The sequence below is a fragment of the Aspergillus flavus genome, chromosome 6 (assembly GCF_009017415.1).
Source record: "Aspergillus flavus chromosome 6, complete sequence".
Classification (NCBI taxonomy): Eukaryota; Fungi; Ascomycota; class Eurotiomycetes; order Eurotiales; family Aspergillaceae; genus Aspergillus; species Aspergillus flavus.
In genome coordinates, this window is record NC_092410.1 from 1708744 (window position 1) to 1726395 (window position 17652).

Consider the following 17652-nt stretch of genomic DNA (forward strand, 5'->3'; position numbering starts at 1 on the left):
GCTTATCCGTAGATGTAACCCCATAAAAAGCCTCCCTGGCTCTAGTTAACCTAGCAACGAGGAAATAAGGCCGCGCCGCATCGTCAACATGTACACTTAGAAAACACCACTCACCGTCTTCATTATTAGCGGACTCCCAATCACGAACCGGAAGACGGAGCAGTTCTGCTGCCTCTCGACCGTAGACTTAGTGTGGGAGGCGGGTTACAATATCTTTACTCCGCTCCTAGCTCAGATAAGAGCCCGTTTTTAGGCTAGATGCCTCGGGAGAGGAGTATAATCTGGTAAAGGAGCCGTTTTATCCATGAACCTAAGCTCGCATCTTTCTATATCTGTTGAATAGGGGTGGTTAAATTGACCATGTATTCCAGATCTCAGGATTGCATGTGAAGGTTAAGCAATCGGAACCTCCCATACATACAATTACACAGTTTTGTATCCTCTATGGATAGGACCTGTCTCCATCATAATATACCATCGAAAGTTGACCGGAGCAAAGATGGCTGAAGCTTGACCTGGACAATGTCCGGAGCTAACCGTATTAGGCTAGTGTGTCTAGTATGAGAGGTTATGCCGCGTACATAACTGACTAAGCACATTAATGAGAGTTAAGGTGATGCTGCCCTGACTGGGGTCTTTCAAGTCGGGGTGCGATGTCATTGTATTTGATTACTTCGATTTCATAGATCCTGTCAGATGGGCTGAGCAATAGTTCCTTTGGAATCGAGAAGGAGCACGATGTGAGTAATAGACCATAGCATATCATATATTGACCCCTCACCGGTGGATCAATGCCACCTATCACTGCCCATGTAAGGTCGATGTGAATGTAGAGGGGACCCTCCTTTCGAATTGACTTTGGGACCTAGCCATATACGACATCTGGATGAGCAGGTAGTTAGTATGACTGAGTCTATTTGCTATATGACTCTTGATGAACGAGTGGAACTACAACCCGTTCGCTTGGACGCCAGACTGATCTGGTACAGCTACAGAAAACAGACCATGTAGTGTGAGACCAACTAGTCTCGACATCCTCCACACAATATGCGACCGTCACATTGCCAGTAATGTCTCCCTGACATTGAACAACTTTTAGAGATCATTGGTACAACATGCATGCGCATAGCGCTTCACCGACCAATAACAATGAGAGTGTAACCTCCATGCGACTGGCGACCCCACACCGGCGCCTAACCACGTCGACTTTGAAGAAGCAAACATACACCATAATTCAACCTTCTTCATAGCCATCTATCCCACACAGTGTACTGAATTCCCCATAAACTTTTCAAGTCATACTGGCATAGCTCAACTATACTCTCCCTATGCCCCCCCTCCGCTCCACATACACTGGAGTCACTATCGACGCAGAGGAAACCCTCCTTTGCAAATGTGGCTATCCCATGAAGAGGTACACAGTTAGGGACGCGAAGAGCCCATACCGAGGGGAACAATGTATAACCTTCCGTCTATTCTCATCGGACCCAATCGCTTGTCCAAGACTGATGATGTCTAGATCTGGCATGTAGAAGACATTCCAAAGACGAGGAACACTGTAAGAGCTGGATATGGTTCGATGAAGCGTCTCAGGTAGAACGGCTCGTTCCTCGTCTTGCTGTTCCGCAGACCCCGAAGAAACAGACCGATATCCGGGAGTTTGGGCAGTTAACGCCGCCAAAATCGTCGGGTTTGAAGAGAAAACGGGTGAACGTAGATCCCGGGAGTTTGGACGAGCTCCCCGGGGATGAGATTGAGGATAGTGGTATGTTCGCCTTATTTATTGTGTATTAGAAATAGGAAAGACGAGAGTAACCTATATCTAGACCTGTCGGACGACACTCTGGTCTCGCCGTCTCAGAGAAGGCAAAGGCTGCTAAGGAAGGATAATTCGACGCCGGTAGCTCGTTCGCTGTTTGTATGGCAGGAGGATATGGATACTGCGCGACGTCAACCTCGTCGAAGATTTGAGACTCCGCCCCATCGAGCCGCGGATTCGAGCACACCACGACCCGAGCTGGTTAGCTCTGGGCTGTTTACTCCAGGGCCAGGTGGCCGTGGCCAGAGAAAGGGATGGCTGGCTATGGAAGCACCGATAACACCAACTAAGCAGAATGATATTTTTGCATCTCCAGCGTGTGTGGTGGACGATGATATCAGTGATTCGGATTATGGCTGGGATGAGGAGCTGGTTGCTGCTATGTTAGATAAATCAGACCAGATAACGCCATCAACATAAGATCGGTGCAGGGGAGGTTAGATGAATATGGATGATAGAGTCTGAAATTACCATCTTCAGCGCCGGGTTTGGAGATACTGTCTCATTTCCAAGAAATAGTGATATATAACGGAGTAGCATGAACGTGCAACAGAATCACAGTTCAGGCGGCCGACCTTGGCCAAGGCCACTCCACCATGAGGGGCGCATTCTTGAACTTTAATAGATGTTCCGATTGGCACAACCATAACCTGCTTCGTTAACGAGCGTCTTTGCTACAAATATCTGGGTGCAAATCGCTTATACCGATCTCCCGGTAATATAAGGTTAGTACATGTTGCTAGCTATCGCATGTTAGTTGATAGCTGATCAGTGAAGGGCTAGTGAAAGAAAACGAGAGGACTATAAGTAGATACACACGGTGACGCAGATCTGATGCGTTGCCAAATAGAGACCGGAAAACTCTTCGCCACCTCCGCAGCGTGGCTTTCGAGATTATAATTTCACTTTCATCTTGGTTGTGGACCTCTTTCCTAGTTCGGTGTCGATTGGCACTTCTGCTCGCGTGAGCCGAGCATTGATGTGTCGATTGACATGTGCATAGGGCCGTTGTAGGGCTCGAGCATGGCGTGCAGGTTCTATAGGACATCGTTAGCTCGTACATCCTGTCCGTAAAGTTGAGGAATGCATTAGAACTTAGTCAATGCATCGCTATGCCGAGTGTGCTCTGTGGTTAAGAAGCTTATACCATGTGACTTGAAGTTTCCAGCGGTCCTGCATTTATCTCTGCCATAGCACAGAGTCTACCAGCAGAGCGTTTGTCTCGTCTTTGATAACTCCTTCCGCATATCTACAGCAATGCCATCCAACGGAGACAGCGCTCATCCCCAACTACCCTTCGATTCGACATTCCTGCTCAATCTAGATCTCTTCAGAGTCTCAACCAATGATGCGACCAGAGACGAGAAGATCGCCCTCGCTTACCACCGAGCCCGCGCTATAGCCAGAGCCTACGGTACGTTTCCTTACCTTCTTTTCGACGGCGATTAACCTAGTATGCAGCATTCAAGGTGGAGGATATATTGTACCTGAGTGACAAGTTTTGGAAGTTCCACCAGGACATGATTCACACACAAGATTTGGCGGCATTCAGTCTGTTAGCGATCCAGTTTAATCTCTGTGTGGGAACGCTGGCTCCCTTTCTTAGACATAGAGAGGACCTTGAGTGTCTTATCGAACCATTACTCAACTTCGAGATTTCGTAAGTGCTCTATCCGACGGGTTGACCTCCATAGTACGCTAACAGCCACTAGAGGACAATTCCTTCTTACAGAGGTCGGACATGGTTTGGATGCTCAAGCTATTGAGACAGTGGCTACGTTGCTTCCCGATGGCGCCTTCGACCTTCATACACCCAGTCCAGACGCAGCCAAGTAAGCAATCCCTTTACCTACTAGTGAGGACAGTAGTTGATTTTTCAGATTTATGCCAGCAACGTCCCCTATACCAGGCTTTCCCCGCGTCGGCATTGTCATCGCCAGACTGATAGTTGAAGAAGAAGATCGTGGTGTCCGACCATTTTTCGTCTGGCTGAATGACGGTCATGAAATGAGTACAGGCATATACGCGAGGTAACTACCTTCTGAACCCATCCATGATCCACCGTCTAACCCCTCTTATCAAACTCCAGAGTCCTCCCCGGACGAGCAGGATCCAAACCCCTCGACCATTGTATCACATCCTTCAAGCATGTCCGACTCCCACACTCAGCCCTTCTCGGATCTCTCGAGGCACCAACAGACCCACGAAAGAGCTTCCGATCCGCCATCCACCGCGTCTACATTGGCACACTATCTCTATCCACAGTTCTCATATCGGCGTTGAAACGATCCGTTTTCGTAGCGGGAAAATACAGCTTCCGTCGATATATATGGGGACCCAGTAACCATCCCCGACCGATTATATCGTTCCGGACACAACAACGTCCGATTCTTCATACATTAGCTCAGATCGCTGTCTTCGACCCCTACGCAAAGACAAGCATCCAGCAGTACATGGATCCGAAAATCCCGTATATCGTGCGTCAGGGTATCGCAGCCGCTTTCAAAGCCGTTCTTACTCGCGCTACGCAGGAAAGCCTGCATCAACTAGCCGAGCGGTGCGGTCCACAGGGTCTGTTCGCGTATAACAACATCATTGATAATCAGATTGAAGCTCGTGGAAACTCGATCGCCGAGGGAGATACCCTGGCTCTTAGCATAAGTGCATATATCTTTGACCAACAGGCTGGTTTGATAGCTAACGTCGTATACAGGGCTTGCCTCCGAGTTAATACTAGGGAAGTATACCATGCCGCCGCCCCGTTATCCATTCTCCCTCCTAGCCGTATTCGAAACCGGTCTGTTCCAACATGCTCGAGATATCGTAAACTCACTTGGAGGCGCTTATAGAAAGGCGGAATTTAATACCCGTATACTCCCCCGCTGCCAGACGCTCGTTGAGGCTGTTGGTCATCGACTGGCATACGAGGCGGCCTTGGACGCTGGTGTGGCGTCGGAATTGCTCGATCTTTATGAGGCTGGTGTCGTGCTCCACCATTCGGGTTGGTTTGTGGAGAACCTGGCCCTGGATACTGAAACGCAGTTTAATATGGAGATGCAAGCGATGAATTCAATCTTGCCTCGAATTGGGGATTTGTTGAATGCAACTGGCGCCGAACCTTATTGTACGGCGCCTATCGTGTCTGATGAGGCTTGGATGGAGTTTACTCGCAGCCTTGAAGTCCATCATGGGAATGCTCGCATGGATATCTGTGAGTATGATGCGGACCTGGCAGAGAGTGTAAGTATATTCGGATTTCTGCAAGACTATGAATAGGTTGGTATATTTGGAATTGGATTGTTGTTATTATTTGATGGCGTAAGTCTGTATTATAATAGAATGTCAGGTTTTTAAGCTTAAATTGCTATGTCTCTCCCATGCAAAAGTCTGAGCCCTCCGCGCCTGTATTCCGTTCTTCTTCCGTGTTTCTCTCTTCCCCTCCCTTTCTTGACTCTGTAGCGCAGGTTGTTATAGCCGCCAAGCCCTGGAGGTGTATTCCAACGCATTCGGTGTCCACTTCCATCGCCCTTGGAGAAGACACTACTCCCACGACCCCGAGACGCTTGTCCTTTATGCGACTACAGGGTAGCAGGAAACAGCTTCCAAACGCAGCAAATACGACCTTCTCCGCACGGTTGCGCGAAGCGTACTCAGGAACCGGCAAGCGAGGGGAATAGCAAAAGCGCGCGAACGAGTATCGAAAACCGCCATGCCGTGCCTCACAGCTCTATCGACAGCTCCACTAGTAGCTCCTGCTGAAGATGAAGATCCGGAGCTTCTTACGGCCCCAACGCACACAGAGATGGGCGACATGATCGCCCGACATGTCGCAGCTCATTTTCAGGCACTGATGCTCCTGACAATCCGCCTAGCCTCTATACAGGTTGAAGATAAGGATACGCTTGAGGAAGTCAGGAGCGATCTTTGCGATACTGATGGTATTGAAGGATCACCAACTGAACGGTTGTCTGTCGAAACGTCAGATGTCAGTATATTGCAGTCAGGCGATGGAGATGTGTGTACAGATAGTGAGCCTCCAAGGGAAGGTGCGACTACGCCATGAGACATGACCGATAACTCACATATGAGCGATGGTAACCGTGGACATGTCAAAGGTAAGGCCTATTGTCCGCTTTATTGTTCCATTGGAGTCGTGACTTCTTAAACTAGTGGTCTCTCACTTCTTTCTTCATTGTGGTGTAATGTCAATTCCAAGTGTTGTCGCAGTTGAATACAATCTTAACCATAGACATGAAATAGCTACTGTAAGTCCGAATGCAAGAGCTTCCCGTAACTTGTAGTCCAATCGTAATAAACATAGAGCCACTCTAGGCCGATATCAATACAGCTGTGATAACCAAAGGTCGAAAGGTAAGTCAGCAGCTGAATGACTAAGGCATAGATACTCATTTCCTCAGTCGAAGGGCACATGAATTCGGAAGGAGCCACACAGAGCGCAAGAAATTACTTTGAGAAAGAAGACATGTTGTTCAGCCGATTCAGCTGAGCTCTCTCAGTACTACACAACAGCAACAACTACATCTACTATCATATCAACAACTACTACTATCATAGCAAAAGCAACAACTACTACTACTGATATCACTACCCATTCACTCTTTCATCTTTACATTTATTCAACATCTTGCACTCTTCAACTATCAGGCCTTACCTCTCAATCGACATACCGTCCAGGTTCTCTCTTGTGGACTTTCGTGAGAGCAAGGGAACTATTCTCAGAGAACGGAACTCGAGCAACGAGGGATCAGGAATCAGCTCTGATCTGCTGTCACCGTAATAACCATGAGCCAAGGCCCAGGTCAGAACGACAATCCGCGGCCTAGAAACATCCGTGAGCGTGCAAAAAGAATTTTCAGTGGTCCTCAAAAGGTTGCCCACAGAATTTATGTGTTGGGTTACCGTGGGTATGAGCGAACGTTTGACCACCTGCATGAGGCCTTCCCTACCACATTCCGTGCCCCCGTCGGAGAGCTTCTAAAGGACGCCCGTCCGCACTTAACACTATTTCGGCTAAGGGATGGCGCGCCAGCCGTGGAGATTACATCTCCAGCAGAATCGACAAGAATCATAAATTTTTTCATGCGGAACCTTGGGCTGCGCCATGTTTTTTATGGAGTTGAGGATCAAGGACCCTGGCAGTTGGGAGTGCAGCCATTTCCAATCCTCATTCGCGAAGCAGGTGAGTCGAGTGACTTCCAATCAAGGCATAATAATCTCCAATACTAACAGAGGCCGCAGGGGAAATGCCTTATCGAGGGATCGATCTCCCAAAAGGTAATGATTTTGTAGGATATGTCACTTCTAGGATGCCGTTCACAGTCAATATCGTTCAGCGCCAGGCAGCACGATCGCTCATAAACGCCTTAGGCACAGACCGGGCACGACAATTCCTAAGGATGACCCTTTGGGAGTCCAATCAAATCGTCTCCGCAGAATTTAAGAGGGGGGAAACCCAATATCGACTGCAGTGCCAGACTAACTATGTACTGTGGTACGGCTACAAAAGGAACTGGGACCTGAACCTAATAATCATCCACCAAGGGCGCGAAGAGGAATTTCATCCAACGAGGGCACTTGCAGCCATGAGTATGTTTACTCAACCTATGTCCATGTACTTTTCATTACCGGCTAATGGCAACAGCGTTGGTTTATCATCGTCGGCAAACCGCTGATAGGGATAGGGAAATCTGGGGCCTCTATACAAACAGCCTACAGTATTATTACTTCCATATGAGTACAGAGGGACAGGTATGAATACCCTGTTGGCTTATGCTTGGGTCACAAAGCTTACCTGTCATTATCACAAGTACTCTGCCGAATACTATGCCAATGGAGAGGTACGTATGTTTCAAGGCATACGGATGCTGTTGCAAATATACGCTCAAGGGTATCAATTGGCTAGAGGCCTGAAGGAGCCCTCTACAAAGCCCAAAGAGCCCACAGAGCTCGAGATAGCAAGAACTCCGGAAACTGTTCACGAACCCGTAGCCCTGGTTTTCCGGGATGAGTATCATGCTGATTTGGGATGACACGATGTTACTCGCCGTCTTTGCAAGGCTAGGCTTGATTTACGTATTTTTAATATTGGGTTGAAAATTGTCAGAAAAGCCTATCATTGGTTTTACATGAACACTAAAATGGATTGAATTGTCTGCATGCAACATTATTTCTTTGGGCATGACGATTAGTCAATAAATGACTACATATGACCTCCCCAGCCCTTTGCCCTTATCGTAACATGGTATCTCTTGATTAGTGGCAAATCTCCGATCGCCTGTCGTACTGAGCTACTCTACACGCAGCATCTTAGCACACCTAGAGCAAGTCCTGTTAAATTCAACATGCATGTCAAGTCCCACAACCGGATGTCGTAACCCATTAGTACGGAGCTCAGCCTTCAGTTGATTTGTGATCATAGTGCAGATGATGATTGCACGTGTCAGTCCGCTGACCTGCTAGGAGATATCCAGTCATTGTTGAGGGAAAACACCAAGTAGCAGGGTGAAGCTGATTTACCGCTCAATGAGTATCTAAACTGTGATGAGATATTGTCACCCACCCCTATCTTCAGCGGACGCCAAGCAGTGGCATATAATGAACATCACTAGCAGTAGTGCTACTCCGAGGGTGAGGTACACTTATGATCTTAGGCATTTACCTATGCTGGCCTACTAATTTCAATTATCCGTTAGTGATGTACCAGCGTGTGAGTCTAGAGCATCGCAACGGTTTATTTTCATAACCTTGGTACGATTAATCATCGGCCTTAGTCTAGACATTGAGGGGGGATTAATGTGTCAAATGTGGTTGGACTATTTGATAATGGAGATTAAAAAATGGACTTCGGTTATAAAATGCCGCGAAAGTCATTTTTCTCCCATTTATACGGTGCTACATGCACACAATGCAGACGCTTGAAAGTTCCATACGAAAGAACAATATATGTTTAGCTTCTAGTGATCCTCATTAACATATGTACACCTCACGCACATCCTGAATAGCAGCCTATTGCAATTCTCCTAACAACAAACCCTTTAACCAGAGCAGTATCCAACCTTGCTCGGCTCACAATCACCCTCACATCCGTCATACAAAACACAAGGATGATCCGCATCAGTGCAGACATTGACCAGAGTAGCAGTGTCTCCAAAGCTCTGGTTGATGCCAACAACCTCACCACCATCACGGGCAGTGGTACCCTCGACATACACGTTGCGCTTGCACTGGCTGGAGCAGTTTCCGCAGGACCGGTACACTTTGCCGTAGTCTTCGGCGTAGAAGTTGATGATCTTTGATTGTTAGCTTCGGTTCCACTGGGGTAATGTCAGGGTGAGGAAGTCTTACGTTCACAGTACCGCAGCCGTTGTGCTGGACGACCTTGTCGTCGGCGTGATAGGCTCCACCGCCGATGATCCAGGTTTCTTCTCCTTCTTTGTCGTTTTTCTGGGTGTATTGTTAGAGGGGAAGTGAGGCGTGTGGTGGACTTGGGACGTACGATGCTGATAGCGTCTTCGCAGACGTCCTCGAACCAGACAAACTCAAGGGTACAAGCGCCATCGCAGTGGACACCTTCGGATTGGTCGGCACCGATGATAACATTCTTCAGAGTAGCGCCGGAGTGAAGGTAAAAGACGGCATCTTTCCAGTCTCCCTCTGTTTGGCCACCGCAGGCACCAGACCCGCGGTCGTACTTGGCCCATCCGGCGTCGAAGACCTCGCCGGCTGCGATCTCAATCACCGCACTGTTGGAGTAATGGGCTGTTGGTGTGGGAACACCTCCCTCGTAGCCCAGACAGGCCAAAGCCACGGGGAGAAATGCGGGAAGAAGAGCAATGCGAGAGAACATAGTTGACCACACCTGATTGCTGGAGTTCGGATCTCTGAGAGGACAACAAAGCTCGTATGAAGAAACTTGAGCTTTATATAGCCATACCCATCTTGCCCTCATTTATAAAGTCTAAGCCCATCCTGGCAATTCGCCGGCGGCAAGAACGAGAACCTGATAGAGAGTCATTTAGCAACCATCCCTGTCTCAACCTGAAGCCACCCAGTCCCATATCAAAGACCAAGTTAAACGTAGTCCTCCAATCAATGCTTGACATTCACGATGCCAACTCTTGGGAGTAATCTTCAAGTCGCGGAAACCAGCAATCTCCGGACGCAGACTAACCCTGCCCAGATTCTTGGCGGCGGAGCACTACCGCTTCCAGTCCTCCACTTTCTGCACGAATTGCATTGCCGAAGCTCGGTACTCCCGGAATTAACCCAGCGCTAGACCATAGATTGTGGCTGTGTAGAGTACTCATGCATTGTGACTGGTACTTGCATGTTCGACCTCTGTAGCCGAGTGGGAGTTGGTCCTGGAATATCTCCACTAATGGGGACTGTGTTATTGCTAGTGGTGGTACTCCGTATGTTAAGTAATTTGTTTTCTCTGTTGATGGCCCAGGACGAGGTCTATGGCCAATAGTGAAGGTGAATATTTGCCCAAATCTCCTCTTCATGGTCCCATTCACGAGTTGAGAAACTCATGATCTGAAAGTATGGAGTGACCATGCTATGCCCGAGCCTAGTGCACCCATAGCAATGAAGAATAATAATATGGTCGCGAACCAATAGGATCCGACAACTATATCATCCAGAGGGAAGTAACTCCACCAACCACGATTGCCACGTACTAAAGTGTGGGATAGTTATAGATCACTGTGGACGGTCTGGACCGAGTGTCGAGACCGTTGAAGTCCTGTTCATTTCAGTGGTTGAAAGATCCGGTTTCAGGCAAATTATTCTATATTTCAATCCCTTAGCATGATTTCTTTTCTTGGAATTAGATACCCAAGGAATTAACCCAGCTATACTAGTCCCTTACCTTAGGCCGGGGAATGAGAGGATAGTTGAAGTGCTTTTTGAACCGATCATAGAGCGTTGTAATGAATTGCATTTTCTTTTCTTGCCTTTTCTCTAAACACATCAGAAGCGACCATGGATGATACGTTATGGAAGACATGGCAGATGGCTCTTAGGACACTCCGACGGGATGTTCGTGGTAGGGAGATAGATATTATTTCTTCCCTCCCTCTTTCTTTTTCGCATGCGCCCATATTATTAGTGTGGATAGGACGGAATGCAATTAAAGGACTAAGGAGAGATTATTAAATACACACTAACTTATGGTTGAAAAAGTAGCCTGATCCTGAAGTAAAATCGTTTTGGCATCATTGTCACAGGATCCATATTTATATATTAGTTAACTCTTACAAAGGACATCTCTTACTCTGAAACCATACGCTACAAAGTGCGTATCCTGTACTAATCCAATAGTAGACAGACTATAGAAACCACAGAGAGCGAGACATATGTCTGGCATACTCTTATACTCGATGAATGTTTCTGGAACCGTCGTAGAACGGAGCTGAGCTATTCCTTCTACAATTACTTCTAAAGCAAACACCTTACTATACAATTGGCCGGATGGTGTAGTTGGTTATCACGTATCGTTAACACCGATAAGGTCCTGGGATCGAGCCCCAGTCTGGTCATTACTTTTTGCTGTTTTTCATTCTGCTCCCGGCATCTGTGGATACCTTCTTTTTGCCAAGACCTTGTCATCCGTGGTCGCTGCTTGGTTCATTATAGCAGGCCGGGAATCGGGATCTTGGTGCAGTGGATTTATTTGAGAGCGTTCGGACATCCTCTGAAACTCGGCACATGATAAACTATACTTTGGGGATTAACTCATACCTTTGATTTAATTTGTTGAGCAATCCTGTCACCTGATCTTAAATCCAGCGCAAATAGAATCCTGGGTAGCTCATACAACACCGTTCCATAATACATTAAGGACAATAACAGTGCCGGTAATAGACCAATAATGTAATCCACAGTTTTAATATACCCTTTAAGGAAAGAATTAAGGTCTTAGTTAGAGTTATCTTTGTAAAGAGATCTATACTGCTTAATGAAGGCTCTCGGAGCAGAGAAGAGCAGCGAGCTTTTTAATTTGATTTAAGTTAGATAAATACAGAAGTAGATATATTAGCTTTACTTCTACTTAAAGTATATTTAATCTCTTAGAGTAATGAAAGGTGACATTATCTATAATAAAAATAGATTATAAACATTTGCACCACTTCTGTAGCTAGTAACATGCAAAGGAGCGAATATATATATATATATCTGTATCAAATAGATACTAATGTATAGTACAATAAAAAGATTGAATACACCACTCGCAATACAATCACCGGATCAACACGAACGGGCAGGACCAAATCGCCCTAGTGGAGGCCCACGACGGACACCGTGCCAGACGACCCGTTTAGCAGCCCTTGCACTCCTTGACATAGAGGTTGGCAGCGCGGTAGGTGGAGCTGTGGCGACCGTACCAGTAGACAGTCTTGACGGGGTTCTCGCCGTAGCCATCAACGGCGAAGTAAGCGTTACCGCCATGAGCGAAGAGACCCTCCTCGTTGACACTGAAGTCGATGGTGCTAGCGCCCTCGGGGACAGCAGCGGAGTGAGGACGAGTGAGGCCGACGGGAGCAGTATCCTTCTCCACGACGTACAAGTTCTGCCAGCCGGTAGGTGTCTGGTCTTTGGCAGTGTAGGAGACAGCGCCGGTGTCGGGGGTGGCGTGGACTAGACGAAGAGGTTAGTCAACTGTTGGTGATGTCGATGGGGTGCGATTGGGGCTTACAGATAGCAATCTCCTTGCTGGCGTCGGTGCCATTGCCGCCGTAGTAGAGGTACTCTGCAATGTGTTAGCGAATCATTAGATATGCTGACAAGGTGACCGTAACGTACCTCCGTCGGTCAAGACGGTGAGGCCACCCTCAGCAACGAGGGTAAAGGCAGCTGGGAGAGAAGCACCGCTAACGGCGCTGAGGAGACCAGCAACAGCAGCAATGGAGAACTTCATTGTGACGGTGGTGGACTTGAGAAAGAAGGTAGTTAAGATTTTGCTGGTAGATTGAATTGGAGTTTGTTGGATTAGTGACCTCAATGGAAGGCGTGAATTGGCCTCGTTATATATCTTCAGCAAGCTATTTTGGGCGAGACATGTTTTACCCTAAGAAGCAAGGTAACATCATGATCTTTCAGCATATTGCCTCAGTGGCCCTATGTTTCTGATGACTACCGTCCGATTGGTAGCTAATTCTGGAGCTATATAAACTTGTTTCAGAGTCCCTCATTCTGTGACGATCATTACCCCATTATTCCCCATCACCGCTTCCTCATGCCATCGATCTCTTGGCCCGGGAGAGCCCGACGAACGCTATATTGCCTTCGAAATATTAATATATGGGATTTTATAAAAAACATGCCCCGCCAATATGAGTCGTATGTCTTAATTATTGAGACCTGAGAAATGAATAGTATGTGGGGCAAGGAAAGCATCCCTTAAATGCGGAGTCTCGTCGGGATATGACCGGGTCCACACTGAAGTCATATAGCAGGCTTTAATATAACCGCCCAGTTATGCAACTCTCATGCCATTGATTCGAAATCAAGATGCACAAGTGGTACTTTCAGATGGATAGGCGGGTATACTGCACTCCCAGGTATACAATACCCTTCTTACCCTTTTCAGGCCCTTTTGTTGTGGCATAGTTCCCCCTTGTATGTGAAAACCTCGGCATTTATGCCAGGCTCTTTAACCGCCTGACTTTCTCAATTATCCGCCGATGATCACAAGTGGAGTCCCGCTAGGCATCTGTAGCGCCGGTCAAAACACGGGAAAGGGTTGTCTTCTAGAACCAATATTGGGCAGTCTCTACCAGATGAGGGCTACATAGCGTGATTTACGAGTACGATCTTCAGGGCTATTTTGAACCTTAACGGAACTATGCCGCTTGAACTTCGAAGAGGGCGCAGCGATCAGCGTTCCTGGTCCGGTTCCTCCCCGAATGTCCTTCAGGCGGCCAGAGGATGCTGGCCAATACTCGCTGGTACATGGTCTGATACCTTTGATAGAGTATCCAATATATTATCTCATGGTTTCGTTCCTCGATAATATGAAAATCCCAACCGTAAGATGCTCCCTCGCTGTCAATAAGTCGCTTATCAAGTCGCTTACGGAGTCGTGGAAGCCAATAGTGAACGGCGCTGGAATCACCTTTATAGTTCAGGTAATTAATAAAAATCGCTGAACGTATTGATTACCAAGGTTCAAGCAATTTCAGTCAATATCCATAGTTATGGATATCTCTGGGAAGTCCCTGTACAGCCGGTCGCAGGCTGAGACACAAGCATGGCGAAGCTTCCATAACGAAATATGCGCTTTGTAATGTCATGTACCCGCCTGGACAAACTTGGTCGCTGATGGCTTAACGAAGGGGGTCATCCGTGAACGACTGCATTGTGTCTCAAGATATGCTTTGCCTATTCGCATAACGGCGCCCGCGTCGGAGGTGCAATGTTGCGTATCAAGCTTAATTGTAATTTTAGAGATGGCCCCTGTCTTGACTTAGAAGACGAGTAACTTCAAAAGAGCCCTAACAGGGCGCATTGATTTTGAATAGTTATATGCTAGCTATTTTAGGATGTGGAGTCCTGGTGGATGTTGCGTTGCGCAAAACGGTCACCTCCCTGGGTACTCATCTACGGGCCCTGATTTTCTAGTGTCCAAATTATCCAGAACCATCCTGTCACTACTAAGAATGTCAGCTTAGAACTCTACTCCGTAGTCATGATGATTCAAGCATGACAGTGCTTTACAGAACAGATGTCCACCTGTGTATGTACACACCTCCACTCAAGCCGGCAGTGGCCAGGCTTGAACTTCTGCCGTATATCTATACGCATAGAGCACACCAATGGGAGATACTAGGCAACCACCGAACAAGCCAATCAAGCAATAGACAGATGGACGTCGCCCGCTCCAGCGTGCTTAAACAGATCTCAACCCATGGGACCACTTAGCTCATACGAGTGAGCTCGTATAATAGCCATTGGAACTTCGTTGAAGGAACCCACAAGCCCAAGTGATTTATACTATGCATGTTGTATGCACGACTAAGTACTCCTCGTCCACATATCTAAAGGCTGTCAGGTCTCTAATTGATAGTCAAATGGTCAATTAGCCCGTTATTCTGCATTTATTAATGGACGATAGTATGTATTTGTCTCAGTTAGCATAGCACAGCCCCCATAGTGTACTGAGATTTAGTTTTTCATAAGTCATATCCACTTTACATCCCGCCATTACATGAAAACAAAAAATACCAAATCAGAGGCTGAGGCAATCATTCAGTGACAAGATAAAATCGTTACACGACAGCTCACACAGCTCACACTTTCCTTTGGACATCGTATATCATGAAGTACGCTGCATATTCACCAGGCCCACCATACATCGAATCTTCCTGAATAACTTTATCGACCTCCTGAAATCCAAGTCTCGCGTAAATTCCGCGCCCCGCTTTGAATGCCATGGTAAAAATGGGCACCCCGACCTTTTCAGCATACTTGATCCCGCTTGCAACAAGCGCAGTGCCGATTCCCTTTCCCTTGTTCTCAGGGTGAACAGCCAGATAGTCGAGCTCTAACCAGGAATTAGGTATTTACTTTTGTGTTGCCAAAGGCCATCGATGCACACTTACTTATATACGGTTTCTCCGCTCGGATGCGGTCCATAACAACGTGGTTCTTATCATCGAGACTCATATCCTCTCTTGGACTCCACCAAGCGGACTCAGCCAGTTCTTGGTACTGCTTTTTCTCATCTTCACTAACATCCGGTACCTGTGCCTCGACCCACTTCGGACTGCCATCCTCTGCGATGCAGTGCCCGGGCGGAAGTATCCAGCGCGCATAACCAACCACGGCACCCGTGATGGGGTCTACAGCCTTCTGATGTCGTACTTTCTCGCGGTCGCGCAGAAGATTGCGCGGCTGACGCTTTGCGGATTGCTCGATGATAAACTCCTGTGTCATGTCTTTCGGCCACAGGATAACCCAGTTCGGATCCTCCCAGAAGGCGGCCATGTTGTTTCGCGCCAGAGCGGCGGCATCACCGACGAAACAGGGCTCAATTTTCCAAGTTGTCATGATTGTATATCGAAGAGCCAAGTGGGATATCCTTTGGAAAGGCAGGGTGAGGGAGTTTGCAGAGAACCTGCTGTCTTGGCGGTGGTTTTGGTGCCAAAACTTCCCGTGGCTTACGTGGAAAAGAATGCTTATCACAGTACAAAGACCTTATAGGCTACAGATAAGTACTGGCCAGGTGTACTTTAGCATCCTTCGGAGTGGATAGGACAACATTGCCTGGACGATTTGTTGCTTCATGCCACGCACTGACATTGGTTCATCTTTATTCGTGGCTGCCTGGTGAACGATTGCAGATCGCCGTTTCATCTAAATCGTGGATAGCATGTGCTTCAGTTGCCCTAAATTACCTTCTGAGATGGCATCGGTAGATATATTAGCCGCTTTGTTTGCCCAGTTGGACGATTGAACATTCGTTGCGTACACATTTAACCCGACTGGTCTCTACAATTTCGGTATTTCAAATAAACAAATGTACATGTTTGGTCTTCCTCATTTTAGATTATCAAATACGATAGTACATGAACACAGCCACAAGTTACACTTTCCCCAGTAGACAATTAATGACACACAAACGGATCACCCAGACTAAGTGCATCTACGGATTGAACACACCACAATGGATAATTATTGAGATCATATCATTTTCGCTACGGATAAGCAGTACTATACATCACTATATCTCCAGGCCGTTACAGTAGTTTGTATCAATGTGTCGAATCATACGAGGAATCAAAAACTAAATTGTCAAAGACCTAAAGCTAAATGGGTGACTACAACAAACAGCAAGCCCTTACTATTGTCAACCAAACAAAAGCACACAAGTAGACGACAGAAAGCGTGTACAACGGCCGCGTACAAGGAAAAAGGCATAGGTTCACTGAGCAGCACAAGGGGTCAATAGTACCCACACCCCAGTGGTCACACAATGGGATCGTCAACAACCATAGTTTAACAGTTGTAAACCAACATGAAGCCGATATCCGCGCCATTACCAACAGAGTTCTGGAAATTGACGCTTCCAGCCGAGCTCTGCCATTCACTCAACTGCACCAACCAGCTCATGGTGGTAGAGCAAGTGTTAGATGCCAATACGGTGTGGGTCGACTTCGTGGTGGGTCCCTTGGGGAAGATGTAGGTCGCGACCATTTCTCTTTTGTGTGGCGGATGGTTATACGTGGGGACCGAGCTGCCGTCTACTGGGTCGGCAGACCAGACATCTGCCTGGGTGTCGCTGGGAGCGATTTGGCCGTCGCTCAGGGGAGGAAGTTCGATTTCGAGTCGACAGCCAGTGGCGCCGGCGGGAATGTTGCTGAAGGTCAACACGGAGATCTTGTTATCTACCAAGGGAGAACCGCTGCGCTCGAGGGTAAACTGCTGGCCAGAGTAGGGGGTGTTGGGATTTGCGGCGTCTAGAATATTAATGACAGCGGGGGCTAGAGTAGTGCAGGCCCGAGGTAGGAGCTCGGTTGGGGTTGGGACAGCGATTGCTGTGGAGAATAGAAGGGCGATAGAGGCAATTGATTTGATCATTTTGAACTAGAGAAAAATTGGATGAAGCTTTTGGACTTTTAGCCTTGAGGTATTCTCGTAAACTGCGCTAGATTGCTTTGACTAGATTTCCAAAAAGCAGGATGGCTCCCACATATTTATGCTCTTTCCTCCCCATACTGATCCTACAACACTCACACCGTTGAACCTGAAGCCTCTCTGGAAATTCCCTCATGTGGCTTCCCATACTATACGTAATCCTATCCAATCAATAT

At 47.4% G+C, this 17652-nt stretch overlaps 7 protein-coding genes and 1 non-coding gene across 8 annotated transcripts; 4 read left to right on the forward strand and 4 right to left on the reverse strand.

Annotated features, from left to right (window-relative positions):
* Positions 1-1328: 1328 nt before the first annotated feature.
* Positions 1329-2239, forward strand: F9C07_8468 (uncharacterized protein; the record flags this gene model as incomplete). Its single annotated transcript, XM_041293993.2, has 3 exons — positions 1329-1458; positions 1520-1765; positions 1827-2239. 3 exons carry the CDS (start codon positions 1329-1331, stop codon positions 2237-2239), a joined length of 789 nt encoding a protein of 262 aa, XP_041149232.2.
* Positions 2240-3958: 1719 nt separating this feature from the next.
* Positions 3959-5059, forward strand: F9C07_2286186 (uncharacterized protein; the record flags this gene model as incomplete). The annotated part of the gene is made up of 2 exons (XM_041293992.2): positions 3959-4480; positions 4533-5059. Coding segments are annotated over exons 1-2 (735 nt in total), but the record flags the coding sequence as incomplete, so codon positions are not given.
* Positions 5060-6622: 1563 nt separating this feature from the next.
* On the forward strand, positions 6623-7869 carry F9C07_2235612 (uncharacterized protein; the record flags this gene model as incomplete). Its single annotated transcript, XM_071509976.1, has 4 exons — positions 6623-7019; positions 7079-7426; positions 7482-7588; positions 7648-7869. The coding sequence occupies 4 exons, from the start codon at positions 6623-6625 to the stop codon at positions 7867-7869; spliced, it is 1074 nt and encodes a 357-aa protein (XP_071367789.1).
* Positions 7870-8874: 1005 nt separating this feature from the next.
* Positions 8875-9788, reverse strand: F9C07_8470 (putative pectate lyase precursor; the record flags this gene model as incomplete). The annotated part of the gene is made up of 3 exons (XM_041293982.2): positions 8875-9129; positions 9185-9283; positions 9336-9788. The coding sequence occupies 3 exons, from the start codon at positions 9786-9788 to the stop codon at positions 8875-8877; spliced, it is 807 nt and encodes a 268-aa protein (XP_041149229.2).
* A 1517-nt stretch (positions 9789-11305) lies between these two features.
* Positions 11306-11379, forward strand: F9C07_t210. The gene has a single exon. It is a non-coding gene; the product is annotated as a tRNA-Val (tRNA).
* Positions 11380-11906: 527 nt separating this feature from the next.
* Positions 11907-13197, reverse strand: F9C07_2286188 (uncharacterized protein). Its single transcript, XM_041293981.2, has 3 exons — positions 12644-13197; positions 12537-12590; positions 11907-12478 (listed from the first exon to the last, which is right to left on the reverse strand). The coding sequence occupies exons 1-3, from the start codon at positions 12756-12758 to the stop codon at positions 12159-12161; spliced, it is 489 nt and encodes a 162-aa protein (XP_041149228.1). The 5' UTR covers positions 12759-13197; the 3' UTR covers positions 11907-12158.
* A 1688-nt stretch (positions 13198-14885) lies between these two features.
* On the reverse strand, positions 14886-16545 carry F9C07_2286189 (acyl-CoA N-acyltransferase). Its single transcript, XM_041293980.2, has 2 exons — positions 15442-16545; positions 14886-15383 (listed from the first exon to the last, which is right to left on the reverse strand). The coding sequence occupies exons 1-2, from the start codon at positions 15887-15889 to the stop codon at positions 15130-15132; spliced, it is 702 nt and encodes a 233-aa protein (XP_041149227.1). The 5' UTR covers positions 15890-16545; the 3' UTR covers positions 14886-15129.
* On the reverse strand, positions 16546-17502 carry F9C07_2286190 (uncharacterized protein). Its single transcript, XM_041286879.2, has one exon. The coding sequence runs from the start codon at positions 17417-17419 to the stop codon at positions 16838-16840; it is 582 nt and encodes a 193-aa protein (XP_041149226.1). The 5' UTR covers positions 17420-17502; the 3' UTR covers positions 16546-16837.
* Between the last annotated feature and the right edge of the window lie 150 nt (positions 17503-17652).

Coding starts and splice junctions, on each gene's coding strand:
- F9C07_2286189 (XM_041293980.2), bottom strand. CDS start 15,889: ATGACAACTTGGAAAATTGAGCCCTGTTTCGTCGGTGATGCCGCCGCT. Junction 15,384..15,441: donor AGCGGAGAAACCGTATATAA/GTAAGTGTGCAT, acceptor ATTCCTGGTTAG/AGCTCGACTATCTGGCTGTT.
- F9C07_2286190 (XM_041286879.2), bottom strand. CDS start 17,419: ATGATCAAATCAATTGCCTCTATCGCCCTTCTATTCTCCACAGCAATC.
- F9C07_2286188 (XM_041293981.2), bottom strand. CDS start 12,758: ATGAAGTTCTCCATTGCTGCTGTTGCTGGTCTCCTCAGCGCCGTTAGC. Junction 12,591..12,643: donor CACCGTCTTGACCGACGGAG/GTACGTTACGGT, acceptor AACACATTGCAG/AGTACCTCTACTACGGCGGC. Junction 12,479..12,536: donor CAGCAAGGAGATTGCTATCT/GTAAGCCCCAAT, acceptor CTCTTCGTCTAG/TCCACGCCACCCCCGACACC.